The sequence below is a fragment of the Brachyhypopomus gauderio genome, chromosome 10 (genome assembly GCF_052324685.1).
Source record: "Brachyhypopomus gauderio isolate BG-103 chromosome 10, BGAUD_0.2, whole genome shotgun sequence".
In the NCBI taxonomy this organism is placed as follows: Eukaryota; Metazoa; Chordata; class Actinopteri; order Gymnotiformes; family Hypopomidae; genus Brachyhypopomus; species Brachyhypopomus gauderio.
The window spans coordinates 297,899-313,672 of record NC_135220.1 but is presented as its reverse complement, the minus strand read 5'-3'; the positions used below and the strand labels follow the sequence as shown (position 1 = coordinate 313,672).

The following is a 15,774-nucleotide window of genomic DNA, read 5'->3' as shown; positions in this document are numbered from 1 at the left end:
TTTATTGTGAGTAGTGGAATCCTGTTACATTTTAGTTTGATTTGTGGTATCTTGTGGGCATTTAATTTTGTGTGCATTTTGTTTTTTGAATAATTTGTAATTTAAATTTCTTTATTCTTATCATAGTGTTGTGATTGTCCTTGTGCTGTGAGGAAGTATGTTCCTGAGCCCAGCTGATCTTTTGCAAGTGTGGATGTGCACTTAAAACAACTTATTCTGAATTTGATTCATGACATCCTTTTTTGCATTAAATAACTGAAAGTAACTAAGTAACTTTAACTCAAATTACATTTAAAATGAAGTAATTTTGTACTTTTACTCGAGTAAATTTTGAGATGGGTAATTTTACTTTTACTCTGAGTAGAATTTAGGCAAAGTAAAGATACTTTTACTCAATTACAATTTTTCAGTACTCTTTCCACCTCTGGTCCATACCCTATTTTATGTTTTATGTTTAGTGTCAAGGTGAAGTTCATTTGTAAACTTCCACACAATAAAACCAATGAAACCTGTCAGAATGCATGGCTTGCGAGATCTTCTACGCTTCTGTATGAATGCACAGGCCGTAACAAATCTACAGGAGATGGCATGCTTTGTTTAGGCTGAAAAACAACAATTACTCCATGATATAGCCCGTGTGTCCTGTTCTGTGTTGCTTCGTTGTCTATAGATTCAGATTCAGATTCAGATGATACTCGTTTAACATTGGCACATCCTTTGACAAATTTAAGTGAGAATTACGAGTTGAGAATGAAACAACGACATACTCCCTTGCTAGGCGTGGAATCATGGTGTAAAGAACTGCTGTTAGTGGGGTGTACCCAAACAGAGTCATTTAAAAATAATTTGTCTTTTTTGTGCAAACAGATCTCTTTGTCTGAGCGCGCACGTGTGTGTGTGCGCGCCTATGGTATTAGAAAGAACGAGAGATGAGAGGTCAGAGAGAGAGAGAGGAGAGAGAGAGAAATAGAGAGGGAACATTTGACGGCATCATGCAGAAAGTATTTAGTGCGGCTGCTCTCCACGGTGCTGAAATCCGTACAGTCGCTGTTGTAGCTTATTTTTGGATTGAAGAACGTCACTATTTGGTGAAGCATAGACATTTAGTTATCACATTAATTAATAACCGTAAGCAATAAATGAATAAAAGTTTATGTGTATGTTTGTGTATTTATATATATATATATATATATATATATATATATATATATATATATATATATATATATATATATATATATATGTGTGTGTGTGTGTGTGTGTGTGTGTGTGTGTGTGTGTGTGTGTGTGTGTGTGTGTGTGTTTGTAAGGAGAGGGGGAGGGAGAGAGAGTAATTGCTCAGAAACAAATTTACTCAGAAATTTATTCCTTTTATTTCTCAGTTTAGTAGGTTAGGAACGCCTTATAATGCAATTTTACTTGAGTTCATTGAAGTTGGATAGCCTGAATCATCCTGTTATTATTATTGGAACATCTGACAGCGTCGTTCTAAAGACATAATCAATATAGTTCAAGTAGTCACTTTCTGACAACTGCTTTTTTCTTTGGTTAGAATAAATTACACAAACTCACGGTATCATTAACTATGGTCTGTAACGGAGGGGAGGCTACTGACAATGCTACAGACGATCTACTACGTGGTAAGTGAAATGGCGCAATGTGAACGGCAGAACACGAGAGAGGGGGCGTAGATTAGGTGACGCTATACGCTACTTGTGGATAGCATATCTTATATAATGTATAAAACGTTCCATCAACTGAAAATGATCTCGAATGACAGAAGTGAATAAGCAAATTTGCCACCTCCCCTTGCCTTCTGTACGCTACCCCCAACACACACCTACACACGCGCTCTCTCTCTCTCTCTCTCTCTCTCTCTCTCACACACACACACACACACGCACACACACATATTTTCTCACACAGGCGCGCGCGCGGGCACGTTCACGCATTCAGAAGATCGGTAAAATGCTGCTGGCCACGATGGCTGAAATAAGATGGTACAATCTTGTGTCTGGCTCCGGGTGTTGGTGAAAATGCTGCGCGAACTCAAATGGAAGTAAGGAAGGAGAATCCGGTCCAGTTTTGTCCTAGAGCCGACTACCTATCAAGATAAATGCTGGGCTGGGATCACCGGAGCAAAGACGGGCATCGATATCGTTTCTCGCTACAACTTGACCAACTTGCTCGTGATAAGGAGGGAAAGGCGGATATGGATTATTAAATGACAGATCAGCGGGGTAGGAGATACGTACTTTCTTAGTCGACACTCAAGACAAATCTGTGATGCACCACAGTAGCGCTGCCTGGTCTTGTTCAATGGTGCTGGAACGCAGTGGTGAAACACCATAGCGCCATATCAGAGTAGGACACACTCCTCAACACCATCCACGACGTGCTCGGGTCCGGCGCTCCTCAACATCACGCCAACCAAGGCTTGGCTTGCAGAATCGAGCGGATATATCACTACATGGAGAGAACAATAAAACCGTGTGTAATATAGGGGGGCAGTGAGACCGGGCCACCCCAACCTTATGTGCCGCAGGAGCATCCTCCAATCTGGCGAGCTCAGGACTGAGAGACAGGGGCAGTGAGGACGCATCCATGAGCGTCTTCTCCCGGGACAGAGTGTTTTAACTTAAACGGATCTGTTGAAAAGACTATCCAGGGGAAAAGAAAACGGCGTGTGGAGGTTTTGATGCATATGATTACAACCACCATGATTTTTATGATTCTTGGTGCCTCTGTTGTAATGGTAAGATATGCATCACCGTCGATTTTATACGAAATACTATTTGGTCATTTTTAAAGTTAACCAAAGACGGAGAACACATAGAGAACACATATAGAGAACAGACGTGGAGTGCTTAAACAACTGAAAGTCCATTCACCAAATAAGCTCAACAATGATACACACACAGCCATATTAAGTCAATAGCTCGGCCCTGTCTCCCCGTTGTGAAAGCTCCGTGTTTCCCCTGCAGTGGTCATGTCATGTTGTTCCGATACTGCTTGTCATGTCCCGCTTGACTCCAATGGTTCTTTGCAGGCGATCGCGTGTTTAATGGACATGAACGCACTACTGGATCGCTTTCACAACTACATCCTACCGCATTTACGAGGAGAGGACCGTGTCTGTCATTGCAACTGTGGAAGGTAAAAACTAGTTAATAATTCATCTTATTATAAAAAAATGTTGCTACAAATCCCATTGATAAGGCTCCCATGTAGCTTATTCAAACAGATTCAAGGCCTGTTGGAAGATGTACTATGCTGTATTATTTTCAGCTTCGAAAGATATACATATGAATAGCGTTGGATTATATAGGCCTTATAATTTATTTCGTTCTGCGATGGTTTAATGGAGATTCGGTAGAAAATGAACACAACTGAGCTATTGATGGTTAGTGTCGGTGTTTTCGGTGAAGAATTCTCCTGGATTTCTCTGGGTGTTTGTCTGCGTATCAAGGTGTGTTTTCCTCTAAGCACAGCTACAGATATATGTAGTTAATTTTCGGCCTGGTGCGTTCAACACAAATCGCGACGGTGAGAGTTAATCGTTTCTGATGTTTGTGAAACCATCGTAACTGATTAAAGGTTGTGTTGACTGAGGTAAGTGTAACGTGGATCTTCATTAGCCTACTGTATTAATTCGTGGGTGTCGTAGTATAGGTGTAATGTGTGCAATCTACCCCCTGGTAGGATGAAAAGCGTTATTAATTCAAGAGAGTACTCGGTTATAGAAGGGGCACAAACTAAAATCATATGCCATTGATCGCATAGATGTATTAAAATGTCGAGTTTTTTGATACGCCAGTCTATATAATGTGTAGGGTGTTGCAGTTCCTGACATATCGTTAATCTTTACGTGGGTGCTTATGGGTCTTACTAATATCACCATTTACTCGTTAACATTATATATAAAGGGTCACAGCTCGGCTATGGTGATTTCACTTTTACGACTCATACATTTTTAACCAATGATACTGACTCAGGTCAATCCAAATGTATCTCTGACTTTGCCCAGCTAATAATACTTTCGCCACATATCATAACAGCACACGTATACTGTTGACTCAACGGATGGCATGCATATTGCATAACACGTGGCGGAATGTCAGTAGTAGTTCCTGTGCAAAAGCTTCCTGTAAATTTCAAGAAGTCATGCATAAGAGTTCCTGGGATCAGTTAAAAAGTTTGTCTATAACTTAATGAGGCTGCTTACAGTCCATATAGGATATCCTGGGATCAGGTAAGCAGTTATTCTAGAACCTGGGGAACTTTATTTCAGGTATATATGAGGGATGGGATTAATGTGCTGTATAGAGGTGTCACTCATGGCAATATTATGTTACTAAACATACACTAACACACTTATTTTCATTGTCAGTGGTCAAATATAATCTTAAAAACAATATGAACACACCTGAACTCCACTTTCACCCACCTATATAAAATATAAAGCAACGTACAAGAATGATTTTTGTTTTATTTCATCAAAGTGGTACAAGACAATTATTAAACCGTTTATTTAATCATTAAACTTTTTTGCAGAGTAATTGGCACATCTTTGAGGACGATATCAGCTATATTTGCTCCTTGAATGTGATTAATAGTTTCAACTGGTTCTTCACTTATTGACCTTGCTGATACATGAAACCTAGATTGCCAATAGACAAACAAAGAACTTGTAGCTTATAGTCTGTTTAGTCTTGTTTTGGCCATATCAACTTACATTTAAATTTTATTTATATGTCACATGATGAAAATGAAAATGTGTAAATGCAAAAAATTCAGATTATTCTTTTATTTGAAGGATATATTCAGTACACTACCCAGGCCTTACTAAAATGGCCGTTTCAGATTTTTTATATTTATAGCAGGAGATTTCCCATTCCTCCAAATGTTCTCACATTTTCCGTAACATAAACACAGTTCTGTGGGCATTTAAGACTTAAAAAACTCCAGTAAATCATGCTAAAAACAGGAAGCAAACATTATAGTCACATGTGTATTAATGTATTTTAATCCTATTTGGAATGCATTTCTTCCTTAGCTGCAACCAAGACAATCGGAGAAAAAACTTTAATAAAACTTTTTAAAAGCCTGGTAGAAAACCTGGTTTATAACTTTTATTTTGATTGAACATAAACACACATAAAAATATGTAAACACAAATGTAGATTTGTTAGGGTTATTAAACTTTAAATGATTTCCCCATTGAGCAGTGTTTAGGAGTGGCATCATTCTCAATACTAAAGCTAGGATGCACTATGCATGATTAAATGATGACACGCAGCAAGTTTAATAAAGTCTGAGCTAAAAACAGTGACTGTCACGGGAACCTTTTAAAGAACTATTATAAAACACTGACACACAAACATATCAATCAATCAATCAATCAAATTTTATTTATATAGCGCTTTTTACAACAGTTGTTGTCACAAAGCAGCTTTACAAGTGCCGAGTCCTAGCCCCCAGTGAGCAAGCCAAAGGCGACAGTGGCAAGGAAAAACTCCCTAGTTTTTTGCATGAGGAAGAAACCTTGAGAGGAACCAAGACTCAGGGGGGGAACCCATCCTCCTCTGGCCGACACCGGTCACCATGACAACAACAACAATATAGACAGAATGTAGACAGAATGTAAAAGATGCAATAATGTCAATTTAGACCGAAAAATATGTAATAATGTCCATCATGGTGTAGGCATCCGGTTAGGCAGGAGGTGGCCGGCCAGGATGGATCGCTTGTCTCTCCTCATCTCATTATTCCTCAAGCAGGCGGGCAGCCATGTGGAGAAATGAAACAGGGAAAATTAGCTCTGTATGAGGACATATACAGGACAGGTAAAATTATAAACATTTCTGGAGTGTGGCAGCAACTCCGGCACTAAGTTAAATTATTACAGCCTAGCTAAAAAAAGGCAGAACCAGAAGGTAACATAGGCTTGGGGGCATTCTGAGACAATGGCATCCGTCCACTGCACTGTCAACAAACTTGAGTGACCACGAGCAGTGACAGGATGACAGCACCAGTACCCCAGTCTACCATAAAACCCTTCGTCTATGAACCCCTGGATCTGTACCTTTATCTAAGGGGGATATTAATTATCAAACGCTAGACTAAATAAGTGGGTTTTCAACCTAGATTTAAAGATTGTGACTGTGTCAGAGTCCCGGACACATTTAGGAAGATTATTCCAAAGCTGGGGGGCCTTATAAGAAAAGGCTCTTCCCCCTGCTGTTACCTTGTTAATTTGTGGAACTAATAACAGACCAGCACCCTGTGATCTTAGTTGACGTGGGGGTTCATAGTAGGAAATAAGTTCCTGGAGGTATTCAGGAGCAAGCCCGTGTAGTGCTTTATATGCTAATAATAGAATTTTAAAATCAATACGAAATTTAACTGGGAGCCAATGCAGGGCTGATAAGACTGGTCTAATATGCTGAAATTTTCTAGTTCTGGTCAGAACTCTAGCTGCGGCATTTTGAACTACTTGAAGTTTATTTAGATTCCTATTTGAACATCCTGACAGTAGTGAATTGCAGTAGTCTAGTCTAGAGCTAACAAATGCGTGCACCAATTTTTCTGCATCATCCTGTGATAATGCATTTCTTAATTTGGCAATGTTGCGGAGATGTAGAAAAGCTATCCTAGTAGTATTATCTATATATTTATCAAATGATAGGTCAGAGTCGAGTATGATGCCTAGGTTTTTGGCTACTGTGCCAGGTGTAATGGGATAGTCTGCAAGATTAAGCATTAAATTTGGAATTTTCTGTCTTGCGGCCTTAGGGCCCACAAGGAGAACTTCTGTTTTGTCCTCATTTAATTGTAGGAAGTTTAGAGACATCCAGCATTTAATATCTCTTACACAGGCCTCAATTTTTCCTAAACTGAGTTTGTCATCGGGTTTGGCTGATATGTAAAGTTGAGTGTCATCCGCATAGCAGTGAAAATTGACACCATGTTTGTTTATAACTGTGCCCAATGGTAGCATATATAATGTAAATAATAGTGGTCCTAAGATGGAGCCTTGCGGGACCCCATATTTAACCATTGTACGTTTGGATGAAATATTATTGAGCTCTACAAACTGATAGCGATTTGTTAAGTAAGACTGAAACCATGAAAGGGCTGTGCCTGAGACTCCAACCCAGCGTTCTAACCTTTCTAGCAAGATCCTATGATCAATTGTGTCGAAAGCTGCACTAAGATCAAGAAGCACTAACAGTGATACATAGCCTTGATCTGATGCAAGAAGGAGATCATTTGTTACTTTAACTAATGCTGTTTCAGTACTGTGATGGGGCCTAAAACCAGATTGGAACTTTTCAAATGTGTTATTCCTATGCAGATATAGGCATAATTGCTGGGCAACAGCTTTTTCTATGATCTTAGATATAAATGATGTGTTTGAAATGGGTCTATAATTAGATAGCACAGTCGGATCAAGATTTGGTTTCTTGATCAGAGGTTTGATAATTGCTAATTTACATGATTTGGGCATGTGACCTATTGTAATGGATGAGTTAACTATAGTTAGAAGAGGTTCAGTTACAGCTGGTAATACCTCTTTTAATAACTTTGAGGGAACCGAGTCTAATGTGCAGGTAGTACAATTTAAGGAAGAAATTATTTTCTCTAATTCTGATTTTGGGAGTGGATGAAAAGCATCAAGTTTTTCTCCCGGTATGTAATTTAAATCAATATCAACCAAACCAGATGACATACCAGTCGTATTGCTAATAAAGGGTTTTATATTTTGTCTAATATTCTCTATTTTATTATCAAAGAAATCTATAAATACATTACTAGTGAGGTTTACTGGAATCTGAGGTTCTGTGCCTGCTTGATTTTTTGTAAGTTTAGAAATAGTATTAAAAAGAAATCTAGGATTGTTTTTATTTTTCTCTATCAGTGAGGCTAAGTATGCTGAGCGTGCTTTAGTGAGTGCCCGTTTGTAGTCAATAATGCTATCCTTCCAGGCACAGTGGAATACTTCCAATTTAGTAGATCGCCATTTCCGCTCTAATTTACGTGCTATTTGTTTTAAGTTTCTAGTTTGGTCGGTGTACCATGGGGCGAGCTTTTTGGATCTAGCTTTTTTATATTTTAGTGGAGCTACTATATCTAGAGCTGATCTGCAGGTATTCTCTAAGTAGTCGGTTAGACTATCTAACTCTCCTGGATCGGATGGCGAGTGGGCTAAAGCAGTTAAGTCAGGGAGGGTTTCAATAAACCGTGCTGCTGTTGATGAATTTATTGAGCGCTTTATACACTGCCGAGGAGACGGGCGGGTATTTATGTTAAGGTGAAAATCGAATTTTACTAAATAATGATCGGAGATTGCTACGGTTTGCGGGAGTATGTTTATATTATCTACGTCGATACCCAGCGTTAATATTAGATCTAGGGTATGATTTCGATAATGTGTAGGTCCTACTACGTTTTGTTTAATGCCGACAGAGTTCAATATAGAAGTAAAAGCCCTTGTCAGTGGATCCTCCGCATTATCAAAGTGTATGTTAAAGTCTCCTACCATTATTATTTTGTCACTACATACTGCTAAATTTGCTGCAAAATCGGTGAAATCGTTTAAGAAATCTGAGTAAGGCCCTGGTGGTCTGTATACATTAGTTAGGGAGAATGTACTTTTATTTTCCGATGGACTAATAACATTAATAGACTGCATCTCAAATGAGTTTGAGATATCTAAGTATTTCTGATGAATTTCTAAACAATCACGATAGATTATACATATTCCACCTCCTCTGCCTGACAGTCTAGGTCTATGTATATAACTATATCCCACAGGAGTGGCTTCGTTTAGAGTTAAATAATCACCAGATTGAACCCACGTTTCAGTTAGACAAAGAATATCAATTTTCTGGTCTGTTATAAGTTCATTTACAAAAACTGCTTTTGAGTTGAGCGATCGAATATTGATTAATCCAATTTTCAGATCGGTCATATAGGTTGTAATAATTTGATGTGAAGTCTGAATATTAGTTAAAAACTTCGGGCGGACTATTTTCTTATGATTTAGTTTAACCCGGGGCACAGACACAGTCTCAATCCTAAGGGAACTTGGTGACGCCTCTAAGCAGCTCGCAGACAGGTTTAACCCGTTAGTCTGCGGCCTGGTCGCGACCCTGGACAGTCAGCAGCTCCTAGTGCTACTCTGCCGACTAGCTAACAGGCTATGGGCTATGCTGCAAGATAACAGGGCAGCGCCATCCCGGGTGGGGTGGACACCGTCCCTGCCTAAAAGACCAGGCTTGCCCTCGAACTCTTCCCAATTATTAATAAAGCCCACTTGATTTTCTGAACACCACTTGGACATCCAGCGGTTTAGCGACGTGAGCCTGCTGTACTGCTCATCACCGCGCCGCATTGGGATGGGGCCAGAGCAGATTACGGCATCGGACATCGTCTGGGCTAATTTAACCACCTCTTTAACATTAGCCTTAGTCACCTCTGACTGCCGCAGACGTATATCGTTGGCCCCTACATGAATCACTATCCTAGAAAACCTCCTATGAGCTAACAATCTAAGGTTGCCACTAATGTCCGGCGCTCTGGCTCCCGGTAAACAGCTGACTGTAACCGCTGGTGCCCCTACAGCTACAGCTACTTTCACGTGTCGGACTATAGAGTCTCCTATGACCAGAGTCTCCTCAGCGGGTGTAACACTGAGCGGGGCAAACCTGTTGGACACGTGAACCGGGGAGTGGTGCTCTGGTGGGCTAGCGCTGGCGTTAGCGGTAGCTGCAGCCCTCGCTCTCCGACTACGCCGCCGAGACGTCACCCATTCACCCCGCTGTGAGGGCTCTATCGCCGGAGTCGCGGAGGCGCTAGTTCTCCCTGGCGCGTCCACACCTACTACAGACCCTGTCTCTCTATCCCTCAATAATGAGTGGACGCGGCGCTCTAAACTTTCCACTTTCGCCACGAGAGAATTTACTAGTTTGCACCTCTGACAAATACTATCACTATTACTATCAGTGGCGAAAGGGTCTAGACTAAACATGCCACACTCCGAACACGGGAACAAACCAACGCCAGCCATGAATAAATCAAAACACTTACCGTGTCTAGCCGATATATAAACTTACGCTAGCTGATTTGTGAAGGCAGAAAGTTGGTCAGCGGCCGGAATAAAACCTGTAAAATGTGTCTAGGAATGCAAAAGGTAAAGGTTAGCACGTAAATAGATTATTATACTTTAGAAAACAATTTCAAAATTCGCTCCGCAACAGCGTCGGTCAGCAGGAAGCAGCGTCTAATATGCAATTTAAAATAGTTTAAAGAACTATTATAAAACACTGACACACAAACATACAAAACTGTCAGACTGACAAACAAAATGTCAGTAAATAGTAAATTTTTTCGATAAAGGTAGATATAATTCGTTGTCTGTGTTAAATGCATCAGCCCTCTTTTTGTTAAACCTGCACTGTTTACAGTATTTTTCTGTCACTTTATTTAATTAAATTTGTTGCTAAATGCTAAATGTCAGTATTCATTATTATTATCATTTTTGCTTTCTCAGGCACCATATCCATTATGTAATTCCATACGATGGAGACCATTCATTGGTGGACTCATCAGAGAACTACTTTGTGAGTGACAGTGTGACGAAGCAGGAGATGGACCTCATGCTGGGCCTTCTGCTGGGGTTCTGCATTAGTTGGCTCTTGCTGTGGCTGGATGGGGCGCTACACTGTGCCGTGAGAGCCTGGAGGGCCAGCCGGTACTATGGTGAGTGTGATGGAACATTTCAACCAGGGAGATTAGCGAGATGCGTACATGGACCGGAGCGCAGGGTCTATCAGAGACCAGTTCACCACATGATGCAGACTGTGGCAGATGATGATATTTTTGCGTTCGCCCTGTGAGCACAAAGACAGTAGCTGTGTATGGGAGAAATGACTCACTCTAGCACTTTGTGTGTTTAGGGAATAAATTAGAGGTTTGGAACTGACACTCCATATGTCCAGGCTCATGATTAATGAAAAAATGTCTTAAAAACACGAGAATACAAAATATTCTTCTTTTGCCCATCAATCATGTAATATGATAAGATGACAGGTCCTGGATGCAGTGTCTGGAAATGAGCGTAGCTAATGATGTCATTAACCATTTAATTATTTTACACTGAAGTTTATCAGCTGCAGTGTTGTTCGTTAAATGTTGCTTATGAAGATTTGCACAGAGAGTTTCCAACTGATATTTATTCCCTCTATTTACAGTGATTCTTGCAGGTAATAAATAAATGTAGCCAGTTCTGGATAATTTCCATCTCATTTCCCCTAAATGCAGGTCAGAGTATCTCAAATGTGTGATCTGGGAGCCTACAGGGAAAAACTTCACATTTGTTTCAAATATCTTCCCATATTTTCTTGCTGCAAATATGCACGCTGTCCCCCTGTTGTGCAATTCTTAAATCACATGTCTTCCCATTACTGGGTTTTGCAGTAAAGCAAGAAAGAAAAACCTTCAAACACTATGGCAGTTTATCTTAGACAATGCTGCAGAATACAGAAGAGTAAGGGCTAAAAGCCAAGAATCTTCTTAGGCTGTGATGTCTAAAGGGGTTAAGATGAAGAGGGCCAAAACGTCCAATTTAACGATACTAATTATGAATTACTAATCAATTTGATAAATAAATATTACATTCATTTTATGTTAATTGGCTAATTAGACATCAGACATACTTAATGAGTTTTGTATGTTGCCAGTGCTTTTCTCAGTGTTTCCCCATGGCTGTTGTATGCATGTTCTTGATATGACAGAACACAGCAGTGGTTCAGCCCCGTCATCTAGGTCAGTCGAAGTGCATATGTTGTGGCTGGACACTCCTTTTAAAATAAATGTTCTGTTTTTTAAATGCATCTGCATTTCCAGCAGGTTTTCAGGTAATTGTGCATTAAAAAGATTAGCAGAACAGGGACTCAAAGTCGAGAAAACAAGTCAAAACATTGTAGGCAATGGGGAGGAAATATATTCTTAACATATTTCAGTCATGTGGCTTAACTTAAATCACACTGACATCCCATTGTGATTGATGTCTGTCTGCATGCAAAGCGAACATGTGCTGGGTTAAGCATTACGCGTGAATATAATCCACACAGAAACGTACCATTTAAATTTAGTGCAGATGTGTATTGACATAGCAGTGAATAATATAATATATGTGTCTGCATACAAGAGGTAATAGATTCTCTGAATAATACAACCAAATGAAAAATGGTGGGGATGCCCCTGTAGTGGAGCCCACCATGGCTGTGAAAGTGTGATGCTGACGGTAGGTCAACCACAGTTAGCCTCTCTGAGATGTGGAGTGAAGGTGAGACAGAGAGAGAGGGGGGGGGGCATGAGGAGAGAGGAGGGGAGGGAGAGAGTGAGGGGAGAGAGAGAGAGAGAGAGAGAGAGAGAGAGAGAGAGAGAGAGAGAGAGAGAGAAAGAGGAATGGGTAGATTCTGTCATATCCCCACCCCCACTTGTGAATGCATACACACACACACACACACACACACACACACACACACACACACACACACACACACACACACACACACACACTTTCTCCTCCTCCTGCACCCTCTTGCTTTGTGAGAGCTATAAATAGAAAGAGAGCAGCTGGAAAAAGAAGGCAAGCAAGGGGGGGAGACGTGTGAGTGAACACACACATACACACACACACACACATACACACACACACACACATACACACACATACACACACACACACACACATACACACACACACACACACACACACACACACACACACACACACACACACACACATACACACACACACGCACACACACACACATAGCATGGAGATTTTTTTAGCTCCCATTTTTCCCATTCTCATAATTTCATCTCTTCCCCAGTCATTCCTTCAGTCTACTAATAGAAATCATTCTACGGTCTTCTTGTGCACATTCTTTCACCTTGATCAATTCTCCATTTGATTATTTTATTTCCCATTTAAACTGAGCTCAATACGTTTATGTGATGCGGATGTATTTTGTGGGCATTTTAATAATGAAAAAAAGACAATGTTATAGGTGGGTGTGGTGACTTGCCACTGATGTCCTGTATGCTAATTTGAACACAGCTGCTAAGTCACCTCCATACCATTATTTGCATTTCATCATGACTAAATTCATGCATGCGTTCACTGCCACCTCAGGCTTATTGGTTTTCATTACATATTCAAAGTATTAGAAAATTTACCCTTATTTACTGGCATCTTCTGGATACCCTTCAGAATGATCCTTGTGGATGACACAGAAAGCTATAAATAACTTTCTCTATCCTTTCCAGCAGGACTATCAGTGAGGGGCAAGGCTGTCTAGGGATCTATCTCTCATTCAGTTTGGCTTGGTATCACCATGTCTGCCCAGCAAGCCTCAACTCTCATTATTCTCATGCACTGTTCTCATTAATACAAGTAAACATGGCTATCATGTGTGCTGCAATAAGGCAGGCAGAATCCCCCCCCCCCAAGTCTTATACAATCATTTAATTTTTAATTTACATTTAGCAAATACATAAAAAAAACTGGTAGTTGATATCTGCACTACAACAATGTCTTTTGTGATGTGCAAATATCTTACAGATATTTAAAGACCCTATCAGCGTATTTAATATGTTAAACTGAAGTTAGCTAAAGCACACACTAAAATATCTCAGTTGTCTTTTTTTTAAAGACATATTCCAGAGAACAAATCAGCTCCCAGAAAAAAATCATGTTCTAATGTGTTAGAAAACGCTACATGTCTCACTGCTGTCTCTGCCATGAGAAACATGAGAAACGCCATGCTTGTGAGAACAGCCGCCCCGTTCTATGCAATAAAAAAAAAAAACCATCCTGGGGTCCAGAGGGCTGTGAGTTCACACTAGAGGGAGGACGCTTTGCTCGCCGGGATGGTAAGAGTGTGTGCGAACGCTAAGCACAGTTCTGGTTGAAATGTCTTTTACTCCCTCCCACCTGCAGACACGCCGTCATGGTCCTGGATCCCCCAGTTCTGTAACCTGCGAGATCTCCGTCGCCGCGCACAGCTTCGGCAACTAGAGGACTCCAGCGGGAACATGGTGCACATCAAACAGAAGCTCTATCATAACGGCCATCCCAGTCCCCGTCATCTTTGACTCTCAACAACCCCACCCCCCACCCCACCCCAACCACCACCACCACAACCCCCCTCAACTACCCCATTACCAAATGCTGCCTCAGAGACCCACTAGAACAGTCCCACTACTGTCAAATGACCTTTTTGACTTTCTACAGCCACTCAACACAATTCAGTATTTGCAGTAAAAACTAGGACTCAAGAGGATATTGTAAGGGTTTTTTTTCAATGCACCATGTTTGTGGAGAGATGGGGTTGAAGGTAAGATTTTGGGGAGTTTTTTTTTTCTGTACAGGCATTTAAATTTTTTATTGTTAAATCTTGGCATGCACTTTTCAAGGAGGTGAGGAGACATATACAAGAATCAACTAAACAGGACAGTAAATCTGGGGTGTGACTCCATTTTCACTTTTGGTTTTTTGTTTTGTTTTCATTGGAATGGATTTTGGGACCAATTTTGGGCGGGTCTAATGAGCAAAAGGGGTGGGGCAAATGTCATGATTTTGTGACATCATAGTTAAATATTCATGTAAATAGTTATACATATTGTTTTATGGGGCCTAAGTCCACACAGGGTTAGGGGGTTGTTAGAACTGAGTTATAAATTGCGTGCCAAGAACGTAGAGTAAAGGAGAATGAAAAATAAAGTCTGAGAGCAGAAATGACACTGTAATTGTTTGACAGGACAAAAATAGATCTCTGTAAAATAATGATGGATCAGCTTTGTTACCTAGTGAAATAAATGAATGTATGTAATTTTATCTGTAAATAAGGGAGAGGGAGGGGAACAAATGAAAGGGTATGGACTCTCCATGCTTTATTGAGTGTTACCTGTTAACCTGAGAGAGTCTTCACTTGCTTGGTCTTCCCTTCACTGTTAATAACCCTTCCAGGTTTCCTTTTAAATTACTCCTTAGTCAAACAAGAGCAACCAGCCTGCTAGCAGAGAGAGTCCTGACCCACTCTCCCCTTCCTCTCCACGTCCAGACATTGCTGTTGTGAAGATGAAATGTCTGTTTTATTAAAAGTGCCATTGAAGCACAACAGTGACCCCTATTGTTGAGACATGTTATTTCTCACCAGCTGCTGCACCCAGCTGTGGCAACTGTATCACTTGTCTCATCTTCTCAAGTCCATTTTTTATACTCCTGCAGAAACTGAAATGTAATTTTTCAGTTTACATCCACTAGGGCATTGAAATAACCCTAAACCATAGATACAATCACTGAAAGCTTGGCCACTAATAGGAATGAAATGCAACATCAACCCCCCCCCCCCCCCCAAACAGTTTGAACCCCCCAGTTTGAAACATGGAGGAATGGAGGAATACACAATTCATGGAGGAATACACCAAAATTTTAAATAGAACAGTAACAAAATAATAATATAAAACAAATCAAAACAAAAATAAAAACAGAGCAAAGCAAAATCTAGCACTAAGCTATCAAGAACTGATTTTATGGAAATCTAATTTGAAAAAATCTCTGTTGGCAGTGGCATCAAAATTGTGAAAGACAGAAACATGTGACAGGGATAGAAAACAACACACATCTCTCTCTCTCTCTCTTTTTCTCTCTCTCTCTCTCTCTCTTTCTCTCTCTCTCTCTCTCTCTCTCTCTCTCTC

General features: G+C 40.4%; 1 protein-coding gene across 1 annotated transcript; it reads left to right on the top strand.

Annotated features, from left to right (window-relative positions):
• Positions 1–1,923: 1,923 nt before the first annotated feature.
• Positions 1,924–15,200, top strand: tmem240a (transmembrane protein 240a). Its single transcript, XM_077018407.1, has 4 exons — positions 1,924–2,755; positions 3,050–3,156; positions 10,556–10,764; positions 14,015–15,200. Exons 1-4 carry the CDS (start codon positions 2,699–2,701, stop codon positions 14,167–14,169), a joined length of 528 nt encoding a protein of 175 aa, XP_076874522.1. The 5' UTR covers positions 1,924–2,698; the 3' UTR covers positions 14,170–15,200.
• The last annotated feature ends 574 nt before the right edge of the window (positions 15,201–15,774 follow it).

Coding starts and splice junctions, on each gene's coding strand:
- tmem240a (XM_077018407.1), top strand. CDS start 2,699: ATGCATATGATTACAACCACCATGATTTTTATGATTCTTGGTGCCTCT. Junction 2,756..3,049: donor TTGGTGCCTCTGTTGTAATG/GTAAGATATGCA, acceptor GGTTCTTTGCAG/GCGATCGCGTGTTTAATGGA. Junction 3,157..10,555: donor TGTCATTGCAACTGTGGAAG/GTAAAAACTAGT, acceptor TTGCTTTCTCAG/GCACCATATCCATTATGTAA.